Source organism: Talpa occidentalis, unplaced genomic scaffold (genome assembly GCF_014898055.3).
Source record: "Talpa occidentalis isolate TD23 unplaced genomic scaffold, MPIMG_talOcc4v2.1 talOcc4.7, whole genome shotgun sequence".
Lineage (NCBI taxonomy): Eukaryota > Metazoa > Chordata > Mammalia > Eulipotyphla > Talpidae > Talpa > Talpa occidentalis.
Genome location: NW_023605083.1, coordinates 63,949,029 through 63,963,152, shown reverse-complemented (window position 1 = coordinate 63,963,152; position 14,124 = coordinate 63,949,029). Strand labels below are relative to the sequence as shown.

At 49.6% G+C, this 14,124-nt stretch overlaps 2 protein-coding genes across 5 annotated transcripts in view; one reads left to right on the top strand and one right to left on the bottom strand.

The window, feature by feature from the left end:
- The window catches only part of FKBP15 (FKBP prolyl isomerase family member 15), a 49,436-nt gene extending 44,178 nt beyond the window's left edge, over positions 1-5,258 (top strand). For all 4 annotated transcript variants that reach the window (XM_037494955.2, XM_054689456.1, XM_054689457.1 and 1 more), the window contains exons 27-28: positions 572-668; positions 3,397-5,258. In XM_037494955.2, coding sequence (XP_037350852.1) covers positions 572-668; positions 3,397-3,474 — 175 coding nt within the window. In that variant the 3' untranslated portion in view covers positions 3,475-5,258. The remainder of the gene's footprint in view (positions 1-571; positions 669-3,396) is intronic.
- SLC31A2 (solute carrier family 31 member 2) lies at positions 3,918-13,573 on the bottom strand. The gene is made up of 4 exons (XM_037494958.2): positions 13,490-13,573; positions 10,064-10,130; positions 8,081-8,270; positions 3,918-7,311 (listed from the first exon to the last, which is right to left on the bottom strand). Exons 1-4 carry the CDS (start codon positions 13,493-13,495, stop codon positions 7,143-7,145), a joined length of 432 nt encoding a protein of 143 aa, XP_037350855.1. The 5' UTR covers positions 13,496-13,573; the 3' UTR covers positions 3,918-7,142.
- Between the last annotated feature and the right edge of the window lie 551 nt (positions 13,574-14,124).

Sequence of the window (14,124 nt, the reverse complement as noted above, 5' to 3'; positions counted from 1 at the left end):
CTGAGCGTTTAGGTTGTTTCCATAACTTGGCTATTATGAATAGTGCCGCATTGAACGTATCTCCCTTTGAATTGGTATTTTGCATTCTTTGGGTAACTGGGAGAATTGCTGGATAATGTGGTGTATATACTTTTACTGTTTTAAGAAACTTATGTACTATTTTGAATAGGGGCTGGGCCGTCTGTGTTCCCACCAACAGTGTACGAGTTCTCCTTTTTCTCTGCATCCTTCCAACATTTGTTGTTTCTAGACTTTGACATGAACCATTCTCATAGGTGTGATTTTGATTAGTATTTCCCAATAACAAGTGATGAGTATTTTTTCATGTCTGTTGGCTATCTGTATGTCTTTGGAGCAGTGTCTATTTAGCTCTTAAGCAGGAGGGTTTAAAAGATCACTCTGGCGACAGGTTGTGGAGGAGGACAAGAACATTAGGAGCCAGTGTGGGAAGGGAGGAATTCCTTAGTGGTTACCATAGCTGTTGGATTCTTATCCCCAGAGCCTGTGGGCACTGAGGCCTAGAGCCAAAACAACATTTTCTATGACTTGATTTTCTGGATTTTTCTTTCAGTCTTTCTGGGGATGAAGAGGAGGAGCTGTTTAAAGGGGCAACTCTGAAAGTCCCAAAGCCCAAATCACTGCCTGAGGAGGAAGATGAAGATGAGGTGGTAAGGAATTCCCAGGCACTGCCAAGTCCTCACACCACCTCCTGGGGGCCCTTTGCCGCTGGCTCCCAGAGGAGAACTGGAGTCTGTTGGTGGCCCACTCCCTGGGCTCTGTGTGCGGGGCCCTGTGGGAGCGCGCTTGGGGCTAGGAGGGGGCGGCTCTGCAAGCACAGTGGGGATGGTCAGGTCCCACTTTATTCTTGAAATGAACTATGAGCCCTCTCTGTGCAGGAGCCATTGCCACTTTAAGAGAGTGGGCCGCTTAGTCCTACATTAAATTGCTTAAGCCTCAGGTTTCCACACAGCTGTAGGGTATTTATATTTTAGAATTGTAGACTTTGAAGCTCTCACCTGGTGCGCTTACTCCCGGAGTCAAGGGGTAAGTTAGTGGCAGGGCTAGGACTCAGATTCCCCTGTCCTGAGCACTGCCTGCTTCCTCAGGCTCTCCAGCCTGCTGCCTTATACGGTCATCACCACGTTCCTGGGCAGAACCGGGCCAAGTTCTGAGCACATAGCCTAGCTTTGAACAGCTCGAGCAAAGGCCGTGGCGGGTGGGTCACTGATGGAACCTGGATAAGCACCCCTTTCTTGCATCTGCTGTCCCTGTTGTGCTAAACTAAGGCTTTTCTGGGTTTGCTAGGACATTTTGACTGCTCTGATGGGAATTTCACTGGATGGAGGGCACAGACTAGCTTCAGGCTGTCTCATGCAGGGACAGTGTAGGGGCAGGACAGGACACAGAGCAGGTTTTCCAGGATCCAGAAGACCGGGTAAGGAGTCAGAGCCCTCAGTGGCTTTTTGCAGGCTTTTATTGGGGTTTACCAGGTACACAGCTGGAAGGGGTACTGGCAGACCTCCCAGCCCCCAGCAAGTCTTCACTCTGTCTGGGCTCTCCAGTGTGTTTTTTCTCTCTCTCTCTCTCTCTCTCTCTCTCTCTCTCTCTCTCTCTCTCTCTCTCTCTCTTCTCTCTCTCTCTCTCTCTCTCTCTCTCTCTCTCTCTCTCTCCCTCTCTCCCTCTCTCCTCTCTCTCTCTCTCTCCTCTCTCTCTCTCTCTCTCTCTCTCTCTCTCTCTCTCTCTCTCTCTCTCTCTCTCTCTCTCTCTCTCTCTCTCTCTCTCTCTCTCTCTCTCTCTCTCTCCTCTCTCTCGACTTCCGCTGCTGCTGGCATCCCTGTGACACCGCCCTTAAAAGTCCAGTCTCTCAGCCCAGGTGTACCCACTTCAGGTGCCCGCCATCAGGCATGCATTCAGGACCACAGGGTTCCCTCATCTATCCTAATGGTGGGAGGGCAGAAAAGCCTGATACCTTTTACCTACCCTACAGACAGATAAGAGATGAATGGGGGCAAATTTGTGTATCAACTAGAGTGGGTTTGCCTCTTGCCAAAACCTTAGGGAAATGGATGTGCCAGAGCTGGGATCTGGCTGGCAGGAACCAGAACCCTTCCCTCTTCTCCAATTCCGTTAGCCTTTCTTTCCAAGAATTAAATTTTCATTTTAGAATTCCGAATATGAAGTCTATACTAAAAAAACGATGTAGACAAAAACCAGATATCCCAATGACTGCCCTAAATGTAGTTTGAATTTTTTAATTAGTATTATATTATTCGTATTAATACTAATGCCATCAAGTTCTATTTCTTGGGTACTCTGAAACCTATTTCACAGACATCCTCATTTAATCATCCACTAATCCAGTGAGGTGGGTACTTTTACCCTTTTAGCCTCAGGAAAATAAAACATGCCCAAGGTTATATAGCTGGTCCAAGATAACAGACTGGTGAATGTAGAAGCCAGAACAAAACAAGCCGGAACCACATTTTTAAATCCCATAGTTTCAGAGTTTGGAGATCACGGCATTGGTGCCAGGAGAGGCATCATCTGTAGTTGGTGTTGGGGATGGGATTAGCCCCAGGACCTGACCACACCATGTGGCCTTTCCTTTGGCCCTGTTAAGACTGACCCTGGACCAACACTCGCTCGCAGAGCAGAGGGTACTGCAGCAGATAGTACTCACTGTATGCTTGTCTCCAGCGTCAGTTCCTGCTACCCCAATGGGGCCTAGTCGCTGTGATCCAGAGGAAAAGGCCAGGAGCTCATATCATGGAAAGGGACGGTCTTCTCTGTGGCCCATTCGTGCTCTTATTCCCCTACCTGGTCAGAGGGAGCGACAGGTGGGGGCCTAGTGAGACCAGGGCTAGGGGCGGCTGGGCTATCTTCCTCTCTTGGGATTCTCTTGTTAATTTGGCCTAACCCCTGCATTTGACCCCCTTTCATAAGATGGGTTCAAGTCCAGAGCCACTCAGGCCACATGGTGTTTTTTCAAATGTGACTGTATTGTTCGCCTCCTCTCACCTTCCTGAAATCTGTGTTCCCCTAGTCCTGCTTTTCTTCTGTTCCTTTCTCCCACTCTGCCTCTCCCGTGACCCTCGCTGTGCAGACAGTGTGTTAACTGCATGAGAACCTGTCAAATCAGTACATGTGCTTCACAAATAAATGACCAAAATAGCCAAACAAAGTCGGTCTATTTGTCTATGTTCAAAGACTGCCAGTTTCTGCTTACCCAGGAAGCTGGGTCTGCGCCTCGGGGTCAGGCCTTGTAGTAAAGGCCTAACCACAACCGCCTTTGTGATCTGGAGCCCAGAACAGACGTTGGCTCACTTCACCTCAGAGGAGGGAAGTCCGTCTGGTGCAGGACTAGTAAGGACTGACTACTCTTTCCTGTTTTGTCAGAGCATGAAGGGACGCCCGCCCCCAGCACCCCTTTTTGGAGATGATGATGATGACGATGACATTGACTGGCTGGGATGAAGACCCAGGAAACTGGTGCAGAGGTTTCTCTACCAACCTTGCTTAAACATGATTTTGCACAGCAATCACTGGGTCTAGGAAGCCATGGGGTGAGGTGAAGGTGAGCACTGAGGACAGCATTTCAGAGATATTGAGTTAGCCACCTTCTGAACCCTGGCCTGGCCTGGCAAAGAGGAGCATGAGCCTCTCCAGAATGCCGGGGTTGTCAGCAGCCAACCATGGACTTGCCACAGGCACATTTGGGAGGAAGGGCGGGTAGATTCTCCAGTCGGTCACCTACAAGTCACTTGTCCTCATCCATGCTTTTTCTTCTGTTCACTAACTCTCAGACTCATCTGGGGAGCCCTCTGCCTCCCAGTGTTCACCTGTCCAAACATCAGGACCTGTTAGCTGGGGTGAGGTCTCCATGTAGAACCAAGGGTGGGTACACCACCTAAACCCCAGTGCTGTAGCAGTCCTGGGACATGTAATTTTCTCTGCCTTAAATCTGATACAAAAGGTCAATATTTGAAACTAACAAAATTAAAATAAATGTCTGCAATGAAACTGGACTCAAGCTCATGGGGGGCAAACTGTACTTGCTTCTAAGGGCTGTTTGTGCTTCTCTCTGGGAAGCTAAGGGCAGGAACTGGAACTATTCAGGTCAGTTAATATGTACGAAAGCACTTTGGTACCTAACCCTGGAACTTTCAGGCTAAGTCTCCAGCTCATCCTAGTACCTCAAGGCTGCAGGCCTTGTGGTCATCTGAGGACCTGCTCCTGGCTGGCTTGCTCCTATACCCTAGGAAGCCACGCAGAGAGGGTGGGGGGATCCCCACCTTTCATCATCATCCCTTATGGCCCTGAGGGATTTTCACCACTTCCAGAACACTTTCCAGTTCCTCTGAAGTCGGGGCCAGGACTAAAGAAGAGAACAATAGTGAGACAGTATTTGTGGTTATTTTACTTACTCCAGGATCTTCCAAAGACCATACAACCAGTTTTTAAAAAGCAGAATAATTTTAATAGAAATGTTTCCTGATTTAAATGTGCATAAGCTAGGAACCCAGAGTCCATGTCATCTGACCAGCCGTCGTCTGGCTTGCTGGTGGCTTTGAGCCCATTTCCCATAAGGGGGCAGGGAGGCAGTAATACCATTTATTAAACTTTGTGTTTAACTAATAGACACTTCAGTTCAGCACTTTATGGACCGTTTCATCTCCAGGAACCCTTTGCAGAAGACCCGATTATCCCCATCTTACAGAAGAGAAACTGAGGCTTAGAGAAGTCAAGTAACATGTCCAAGGTTACATGGCTAGTAAGCAACAGAACAAGAACCCCAGTCCTGACCATGATACCCCATTCTGGGCAGAAGCCCAGAGGCCACCCTGCCTATTCCTTCGCCTGACTGACCATCATCACTGGGCTGGGGGTTAGGGAGGTAGGGAAGGAACCAGGTTTCCCCAGCTCTGCCCCAGAATCCCTGAACAATGACTGCCCTATTATGGTAAAACACATAGAGCACAGGCCTCTTGGGCTCCACAATCTGTGTTCACAACCTGCTCCACTGGCCACTGTGTGGCTTAGCCAGTTACCCTAACTCTCAGCCACACCCCCTCACCTGAGTTGGTAAGAGCAGACATGGGACTACTTGTTATCTGGGTGACTATTTCTGTGCCTCAGCCTCTTCACCCTTAAGGCAATGACAGCAACAGTTTCTACCTTGTGAGGATTCAATGAGCTAATATTGTAAAGTGCTTAGAACACTGCCCGGCATGTAGTGAGCACTATGTAGGTGTTAAAAAGAAATTCTAAGTAGGGAAAATACCATCTTTGTGACTTGACTCTGAAGAATGGTGAAATACCCACTGAGACTCACCATATAATCAGTCTCTCTAGAGTTTTTTTTTTTTTTAAGCCCTCCATGCTCTAAAAGCCTCATGTATTTGCGTGTTTAAAGAGACCGCAGGAAGAGGTTGCCTAATGCCCAGGGAGCTGCCCTCTCAGGGAGGGAGCCGAAGCCGGGCAGGACCTACAAAGGGACATGTGTGACTCAGCAGCCCAGCACTAGACACTGGAAACCTTACATCCCTTATGACACGGAGCAGTTTCCCGTTCCCTGAAGAACTGGAATATGGGGAGAAGGTATTCATCAACCCTATGCTTCCTGTGACACTTTACTATAGAATTAAAAAGTGGTTTTGACAGACTTGCTTCTGCCCTCAGAAGAGCAGGCCCTGATAACTGAGCCAACAGATGCTGATATGCCACGTGACGATTCCTTTCTTTAGAGTGGCACCAGTTCAGTATGTTACGTGAACAGGGTGACTACTGACCAGGCCAGCATTGTGGGGTGTCTGCCTGTGGGCACAGCCTTTCAGGGCTGGGCTTCCCTGCACACAGAACTGTTTGTCTTCACAGCAGATGAACAGACTCAGCCCTTAGCCAAACAGCCAGTTTCGTTCATTCCAGTTGTTACAAGGGTGATGCGTGCTGCTGTTGGAGTAAGGACAAACAGAATGGGCACGCACACAACTGGTTAATGTCCCCTAAAAATATATACTTTTCAAATATATTCCTTGTAGTTCCCAGAGCTCAAGGACACCTGTCCTCTACAGCAGAAGGCACCTGTGCATAGCTAATCCACAGCAGCAATTTCCTCCTCCTTGGGCTCTCGTTTCCTTTCCTATAAAGCAGAGGCTCAAATATCTAGAGAGTCCTATCTGGAGAGCTACGAATGTAACACTTTGGTTTGACTGCTATTACGTCTTCAGCCACTCTTCTCCAAGGGTCTCAGCATTTGAAGTGAATGAGTAGTTTTCCCACCAGATCCTTAGTAGGAGCAGTAATCATAAAAAGCAGGCGCTGAGTGTAGAATATTCAGTGCAGTTCTCTGTTCTGAGAGGGTGTTAAGGCCGTGAAGCGCTCCCCACACACCAGAAGGCACAGGCCTCTCCTGCAGACTGTGGAGCCCGATGGGAAGCACTCAGTCTCCAGAGGGACAGTCAGGAGCTGCAAACTGCTCCTCTGTCCTGACTCTCACTTTTCCACCAACAAAGGGAAAGAGGCCCCAGCAGTTGCCGCCATCCCTCATGAGTAAAATGAAATCATTTAGTTAAAAATTTAGTAGTAATGTGCAAAACTGCCAACCAGGAGTTCAATGGGGAAAGTGAAAAATCTTAGTTTGGCAACATGACCCACAGAAGAGGTCATCTTCCTGTGTTCCAAGACAGAAGGGCGATGGAAAAGGAGCCAGCTTGGCCTCTGTCCCACAAAGACCAGAGGTCTGGAAGTCCAGTGGAAGAGGCTCCTCTAAATAAGGCACAAATGAGAGCAGAGGATTCCAGGTTCCATACTCTTCATCACCCAGAATTCATCTGTCTTGAAAATCTTTGGAAATTCTAAATTTTGAATTGCAGATAGTCATCGTAGACTCAGCAACCCTGTCCCCCCATGTTCCGTTCTCTTCATCCTCCCTCTGGTCTCAGCAGCCTTAAGGAGGCTGAGGAGAGGCAGCTGCAGTGGCCTCTGAACTCTAGGGAACAAGCGACAGCTTCGGCTGAAAGTTTCCAGGAGCTGGGAGCGCAGTGACGAACAGCCATCGGACAAGGAGACGGGCTGGAAGTACAACATCTGGAAGAGGAGGATCCAGCCTCTCCAGCCCTCGATGCCTGCACAGCCCTCACCAGCTAATCTGTACCGAGAAATGGGTAGGCTAGGTAGTAACCCACAGCTGAGCCCAGGACCACGCCGAAGAAAATCCAGGTGTTGTAAGTCATAACAGCCAACATAATGAAGTAGCTGATGACCACCTGAGCGACATGGATCAGCGACTGGCCAAAGTGACACAAAAACCACCTGGATAAAAAGGAGAACCAAGTTAATGTTGGTGATGAGCTGGAGGCTGGGAGTTGTTAGGGAGTAGAAAGCTGCAGAGTTATAGGACCAGCTTATTTAAAAGTTACATGCTTAACCAAGGAGAGATTTCAGTTATGCCAGAAACCATCAACAGAGAGAAGGGACTTGGACAAGGCGCCTAGGGTAATCCCTTTTGGCTATGAGTCAAGTTCCTAGCTCTGCCACTTAACTAACTGTGGCCTAGCACAAATGTCTCCCCCTCTCTAAATTCTATTTCCTCATCAGTAAAAACAGGGATAAGAATAGCTTCCTGGCACTGTAGTTTCAATATGAGATACTCGTGTAGGGTGGCTGGTGACAGAGCAGGCGGGCTTATTTAGCACAGGTGAGGCTAGAGCTGGGGAGGGCAGCAGGGGACCCCTATCAGAAAGGCAGGGAAGAGGGGAGGGGGCTCCTCCACCAAGTTGCATCATTGCTGACAACAGTCTTAGTTACATAGGGACAGAGCCCAGCCTGGATCTGGAAGCCCCATGAGTTTGGGGAGAACTAGGTGTTCACCAGACTTCTGATAATCTGAGCCCCCAGGTGGCTGTTCACACAGAAAGACCAGAGTTCAGATTCACCTTACTGCTTACTAAAGTGTATGTACTTGGTAAGGTCCTGGTCCTCAACTTCCTTTCTGTGAAGTGGGGCTAATGCCCTCTGAGCCCAGCCCACCCCTCAGTGTGAATGCGAGTGTTCTGTCTGTTCCACACCTTATGCCTGTTACCTGAGGCGGGTGCCACTAGCTGAGGCTGAGTCTGAGGCCACAAGATCCTGTTGCGACTCATGGATGACCTGGGGGCTGGCAGACGTGGACATGCTCACCAGAGTCTGACGCAGCAGCTTGGCTTTACCGACCTTGATCCCTTCATACAACACAGCCAGGAGCAGGATGACCAACACGGAGAGGGCAATGCCTGTCAAGAAAAGTTGAGCTGCAGAGACCTGGCCTGGCAAGCACTGCTCCTCTCCAGAAGCTTCCTGTGACCTGGCACAGGAGGCAAAGAGCACCTCCACCCATGCCCTCTGAATCCACTCCCAGGGCCCTCTGGCTTTTTCTTCCCCATCCTTGTTAGGTTCAGCTTTACAGTTGCTCCCCTGCCAACCCTTTCTTGGTGGATGGCTTTGAAATCAGGTAGAGAAGCCACTGGCTGAGGATGAAGGAGACACACACCCCTCACCCCAGCAGGCAACACAAATCTGTTGAGACTTCTTGCTAAGAAGAGTATGTATATAGCAGAGTCTTGTTTATATGCATAAGCACAGAAGTGCCTGGAAGGAAGGCAATGCAGCAAAATAGTTCTAGTCATCTCAGCAAATTAGCACACGGGAGGTATTTACTTCCTTTTCACCTTATTTCCTAAAGTTTCTTCTGTATGTGTTGCTTTTATAACATGGAAAACCCCAGTAAGTTAATTTATAGAAACCATTAAATGCTTGCTAGTGCTGCTGTGGAAAATTAACTGCTGTTTGCTACTTTTATTCTATAAATGGAAGAATAGCAATCGGTTCAGCTATCATATTTTATTGGCCTTGTAGGGAAAACCTCAGTGACTGTCTTAACCAGTAAAGATGAAAGTGGTGCTGTGACTGCCAAAGCGAGGTCTTAAAAATCCCCTGCATTTACACCTTGTTCTCCTGGGACACTCCCTTGCTCTTGGATGCCAGGCTCCCTGTCGTGAGGCGACCCAGGCCTAGGAGACACCACAAGTAGGAGTTCAGCCAACAACTTCCACTGAGGTCCTAGCAACCACCAGCAGCAGCTAGGAGACATGAGTGTAGAGTCAAAATGACTCCAGTTCCAGCCACTGTCTGACTTGACCTGCATGAAAAAATGAGTGAGGACTGCTTAGCTGAGCCCAGTTGGCTCAGAACCTTCATAAAACAAAGGCTGTTGTTTCAGGCCACTAGGTTTACCCTACAGTAAATTACTGGCATGGCACCCACTGTAGGGATGGCCCAATGATGGACATTTGGGCCAATACCAGTCTCTTTTTAAGATGCAGTTATTTAAGCTGAAATAACTCAATGCCCAACTCTGCCTCTTCAAGTCAAAGAAAAACTCTTCTCTTTGAAATTAGTTTCTCATTTGAGGTCTCAGCAGCTACTAGAACCCTCAGTGAGGGAAGGGCCAGGAGGCTACAGGTTGCTTTGACCTAGTTCTGACTCTGATGTTTCCTTGCTGTGTGGCCCCGGACTAGTCTCTTCTCTCTGGGCTTCAGTTCCTTCCTCTGTAATAGAGGAAAAAGCTTCATCTGGCCTTTGTGAGGATCAGAGGGATAATGCAGCCCTTTACAAATGGAATTTTTTAAATGCAAAGTTCCTGATCAAAGTTAAACGAGGAGTAGGCCACCTACAATGCTAACAGGGCAAAACCCAGGCTTTCCACTGCCTTGCAGCTTTTTATTTTTTTAAAAGATTTATTTATTTATGCATACAAGAACTGGGGTACAGACCAGAGGTGTGGGAGTGAGAGGATTCACCAGAGACAGAGTGGGGAACAGAACAGGCAGATTAACTGAAGTACACTGCTGAGGGGAACAGCGGGCGAATCAGGAGAGGTCTGCTGCGCCATGTGAGTTGCTCCCTGGCCGGGGATCGAACTGGTGCTGCAGTGGCTGCGGATAGCTTCATAGGTTACGTCTTAACTCCTTGCACCACCAGGGAGGCCCTGCCTTGCAGCTATTAACCTGGGCTTCCCAATTCTTACCTGCAGGACTGTGGACACTCCAGAAATCAAACAGAAGCACCACCTCATCTGAGAAGATGAAATGCATCTAAAAGAGAAGGAGTCTGCATCACAGGGAGCTTAGGGCAGTGGAAGTCACCATCCCTGATGTTCTCCACAGCTTTCTGGAAAGGCTCAGAACAATGTCCCAAGTGGATCAACAGCAGAGCTGTAACTGAGCTGGCCCTGATCTGGGAGAAGGGACATGGGAGGTGTGCCCACCTTCATTGGGCAGGCCAGGCTTAGGATGTCAAGGTGCTCTGGGGTCATATGGAGATGTCCTCTGTGCCCTCCAAACCCAGTGAGGAAGCATTAGACTGAGGAACTCAACTGCCTTGTTTTACCCATTGGGCTCCAGCCATTCTGCTGCGGCTCCGGGGCAGGCTTCCCCATGGGGAGACCATGTGGAGCAGGCGGGAGTCGGCTCAGCCTGGTGAGACCTGGCAGCCCCAACAGTGTTTATCATGGATGGGCCCGGGGAAGCCGTGTTCAGTTCACTCCACACCTGCTCACTCATTTACCAAACATTTGCTGAGTCCAATTCTGTGCCCAGCATTAAGGACAAAGGTGAATATTGCTGCCCTTGAGCTCAAAGCCTTGAAGAAAGATTGAAGGCAGAAGCAGTGCCCACACAGCATCTGCCTGCCGGGGGCGTCTCACAGGTGATCTCACTTGACAGTGGGACAGGGACAGAGGGCCCATCTCACAGGAAGGAAACTGGGGAGACTAGGGTCAGAAAAGTGAAGTCATCTGTCCCAAGTCTCAACACTAGTTAAGTAGGCAGCGCTGGAGTTCACGTCTGCATCTGCTGGGATGCCCTGTCTGTGAGTCCAGCGTGCTGCCTTCTCCATCACCAGGAAAGCCTGCTTGGGAATGGGGGTGAGGATTTAAATTCCCACAGCAGGCTTAATGACCGTGCTTAGCAAGATTAAAGTCAGTCTGTTCACCCTCTCAGGAGGGAAACGCCTCTCTCATCCCCAGGTAGGCCCTCGGTTGGCATAGGTGGTTCTGCTCAGAGTCAGGGCTCACCCAGCTGAGACACCGGCTGAACTGGGATGAGGGGGTAGCAGCCTTGGCCTTCTAAGGCAGTGGCCAAACATCAGTTACTCAAATATCAGGATGAGAAGTGTCCTTAGATTTGTTGAGATAGAGCTGCCATGCAGCATGACATGTGACCCAGAATGATCCAATATTTGTAATATATTGTCAAAGGATTCCCACAATAAGGCAAGTTACCATCTATCACCACATGTAGTTACATTTTCTTGCTAGCCATGAAAACTTAAGATCTAATCTCTTAGCAACTTTTATATGTACATCACAGTATTAACTATAGTCACAGTACAGCATGTCACATCCCCAGGACTCATTTTCCTCAGAGTTTCCAGTCCCTGGCTTCCCACACTTTTGCCAGGAAACACTGGCAAATAAAATCTTCCTTGTAAATCCACCTTGTAGGTTCAGCTCTGACTGTGAAAAACTCTGATCTAGTCCAACCTCAACTTTCTCTGACACCCCCTACCCCAACCCTGCATCTCATTTCCAGATGGGAAAAGGAAGGAAAGAGATTTATCCAAGACTTCATAGGAAAATGTAAACGTAGGCAGTCATTTAGAAAGCATGTTGAATTTAATATTGCAAATGCCTTTTTAAAATCCCCAATATGAAAGCGCTCCTTGCTCAAGGTAAAAAGCTGAAATAGTAAGAAAAAGTAAAAATTTTGAGTCCTACTCCCTAGAGATGTTCCTTATTGAGACAGCAAACAAGAGTATCTGCTGACATGGCAAAGGTTCACAAAAGACTGATGTGCATAAACAAACTGGCACAAAGAACTCCCCACGGGCAGAAGCCCCCAGCACCATGGAGTTGCACAATTACGCCTCTCCAAGTTCACTTGATAATGCAGTTGGCACGACAGAAATGTCCCCAAGGCTAATTCATCAGAGAGGCTACAGAACTGGGTCCCTTCTATCATCCTTGCACCAGGGCCAGCTAGTTCAGGGGCGCCAAATAACTTTTACCATGAACCTGAACACCCATGGTGAAACTAACTCAACCAACAGACATTTACTTTTGTTGTGCTGGGCATGTGCACACACTTGAGACAGACGAATGACAGTCCTTGGCTCCCGTGGAGCTAACGGTCCACTAGGGGAGAGATCATTACAACACGGTGTATGTAGTAGGGGAGTGGGAGGCACTCAGGGGGGTCTCATGCCGGGTGCAGGGAATCAAGGCCCCTGGGAGATATCTCACCCAGCCAGGAAGCAGGTGGTTAGGACTCCTTCCCCAGGAGGCCCAGAAGGCAGCCAGGGGTAGACTGACATCCACTATATTCCAAACTGAAAGCACCCAATCAGAGGTCAGGCTCTACCTCACTGGATAGTGAGGAGCCCAGGAGGGACAGACTCACCTAATCTTGACTTTTCACTGGAGCAAGGGATTCCAGTCAGCACACCCTGATTTGAGGCTGCAGTTTTCAACTAAATGGCCTGTGGTTAGATAGGCAAGGGGCGGGGATCTAATCTGGAGTCCCCCTTGAGGAAAAGTCAGCTTCCAGCAGCTGAGTTTAATTTATCTGTGTTCTTCGGGCCCCACCCTGGGTAGGGAAGGGTTGTGGAGGAAAGTAAGCAACCCCTCCGACTGGTTCTCTTATCTTCTCATTTGGGGAGATTACCCTTTGGTTTATAAATGAGGGAATTTTTCCTCAAAGAGTTTAGAGGGGTCTTAAGGTCTCTGCCCTGCCACTCGCAGGCTGGGGAACATTTTCCAAGCTCTTCCCATCTGTTTTTCCCTTAGAAAACCGGCAGGAGGTAACGGTGGGCACTTAACAAAAGACCTGTACTGGTTTCCTGCATCCTGAATTCTCTAACATTCTTCATAGAGCAAAGAAAATCACACGAGTTCTTCAAAGACCAAAGTGCCTTACAAACGGTCATTCTCCCCAGCCCAGGTGAACTGTGCCAAGAAAAGTAGCCCATCTGGAACGCTATTTCTGCTCCCAAGTGTAAGGAGGGTGTTCTCCCATCGCTCCCCTCCCCACCACGAACTTTTCAGAGGAGGAACAGGAAAGTAAAAGTGCGCTCTCGGGCTCCCCGGGCGCCTTCCCGGAATCTCCTCCAAGGCACTGCGCCCACGGCAGGGGATCCCCGGACTCGTGTCTCCACCCACCTCGCCCCCACCCTCACCTGCGCCAGCGCAGGTGTTCACGACTACAGGTCGGGCCGGACTGACTCCCAGCAGGAGGAGCCAATGAAAACCTCAAAGCCACCGCCGCTTCCCATCCCGCGTCTCCCCAACCCTGCTCCCACTGCAGGCAGCACTGCCCCACACAAGCCTTCGCCAGCCCCGGGTGCCAAGGGCGGCCGTCCACCCGCGTGCGTCTCTCTCGGTGGCGCCGGGACTCACCGCCATGGCCAGCGCTGGGGCGGGATCCCAAGTCGCGTCCGCTCGCTCAGGGCTCCGGGCTCGGAGTCCGCCCCGCCGCCGCCGGCGATCGCGACCCGGGCCGCGCGGTCACGTGGTCGGGGCGAGGCGGGCGAGCGCGCGCGGGCGCCTGGGAGTTGTGGTCCCGACGGCGCGTCCCCATCCCGGCGGCCGCGCGCGACCTGTCCGCGCGCGCTGCCGCGGAGCCTCGGGTGCCCGACCCCGGCCCGAGTCACTGGCACAGCGGGGTGACCTCCTGCCGCCCGTGTGGGCCCTCCCTGATTTACACTTGTCTTCGCAATTATCATAAAAATGTTTATTGCTCCTTGTAATAAGCTTCAACACATTGACTCGAAAATTCCAACCTCTGGACACAAGAGCAACAAATTCAGAGCAAATTACAAAAATTATCCAAGTTTTCTCATGTATTGACAAAACCAATACAGAGTGTCATTTTATTTTTTTTTATTTATTTTTTTTTAAAGATTTATTTTTATTTTTATTTATACAAGCACTGGGTAAGTCAGAAGCGCAGGAGGGTGAGAGAATTCACCAGAGCCAGAGCGGGGAGCAGAGCAGGCAGAAAGACCGAAGTACACTGCTGAGGGGAGCAGCGG

What these genes read in the sequence shown, in the direction of transcription:
- SLC31A2 (XM_037494958.2), bottom strand. An exon ending in GAGTGTCCACAGTCCTGCAG is followed by an intron (nt 8,271 to 10,063) that starts GTAAGAATTGGG and finishes TTTTCTTGACAG; the next exon opens with GCATTGCCCTCTCCGTGTTG. An exon ending in GCTAGTGGCACCCGCCTCAG is followed by an intron (nt 7,312 to 8,080) that starts GTAACAGGCATA and finishes CTTTTTATCCAG; the next exon opens with GTGGTTTTTGTGTCACTTTG.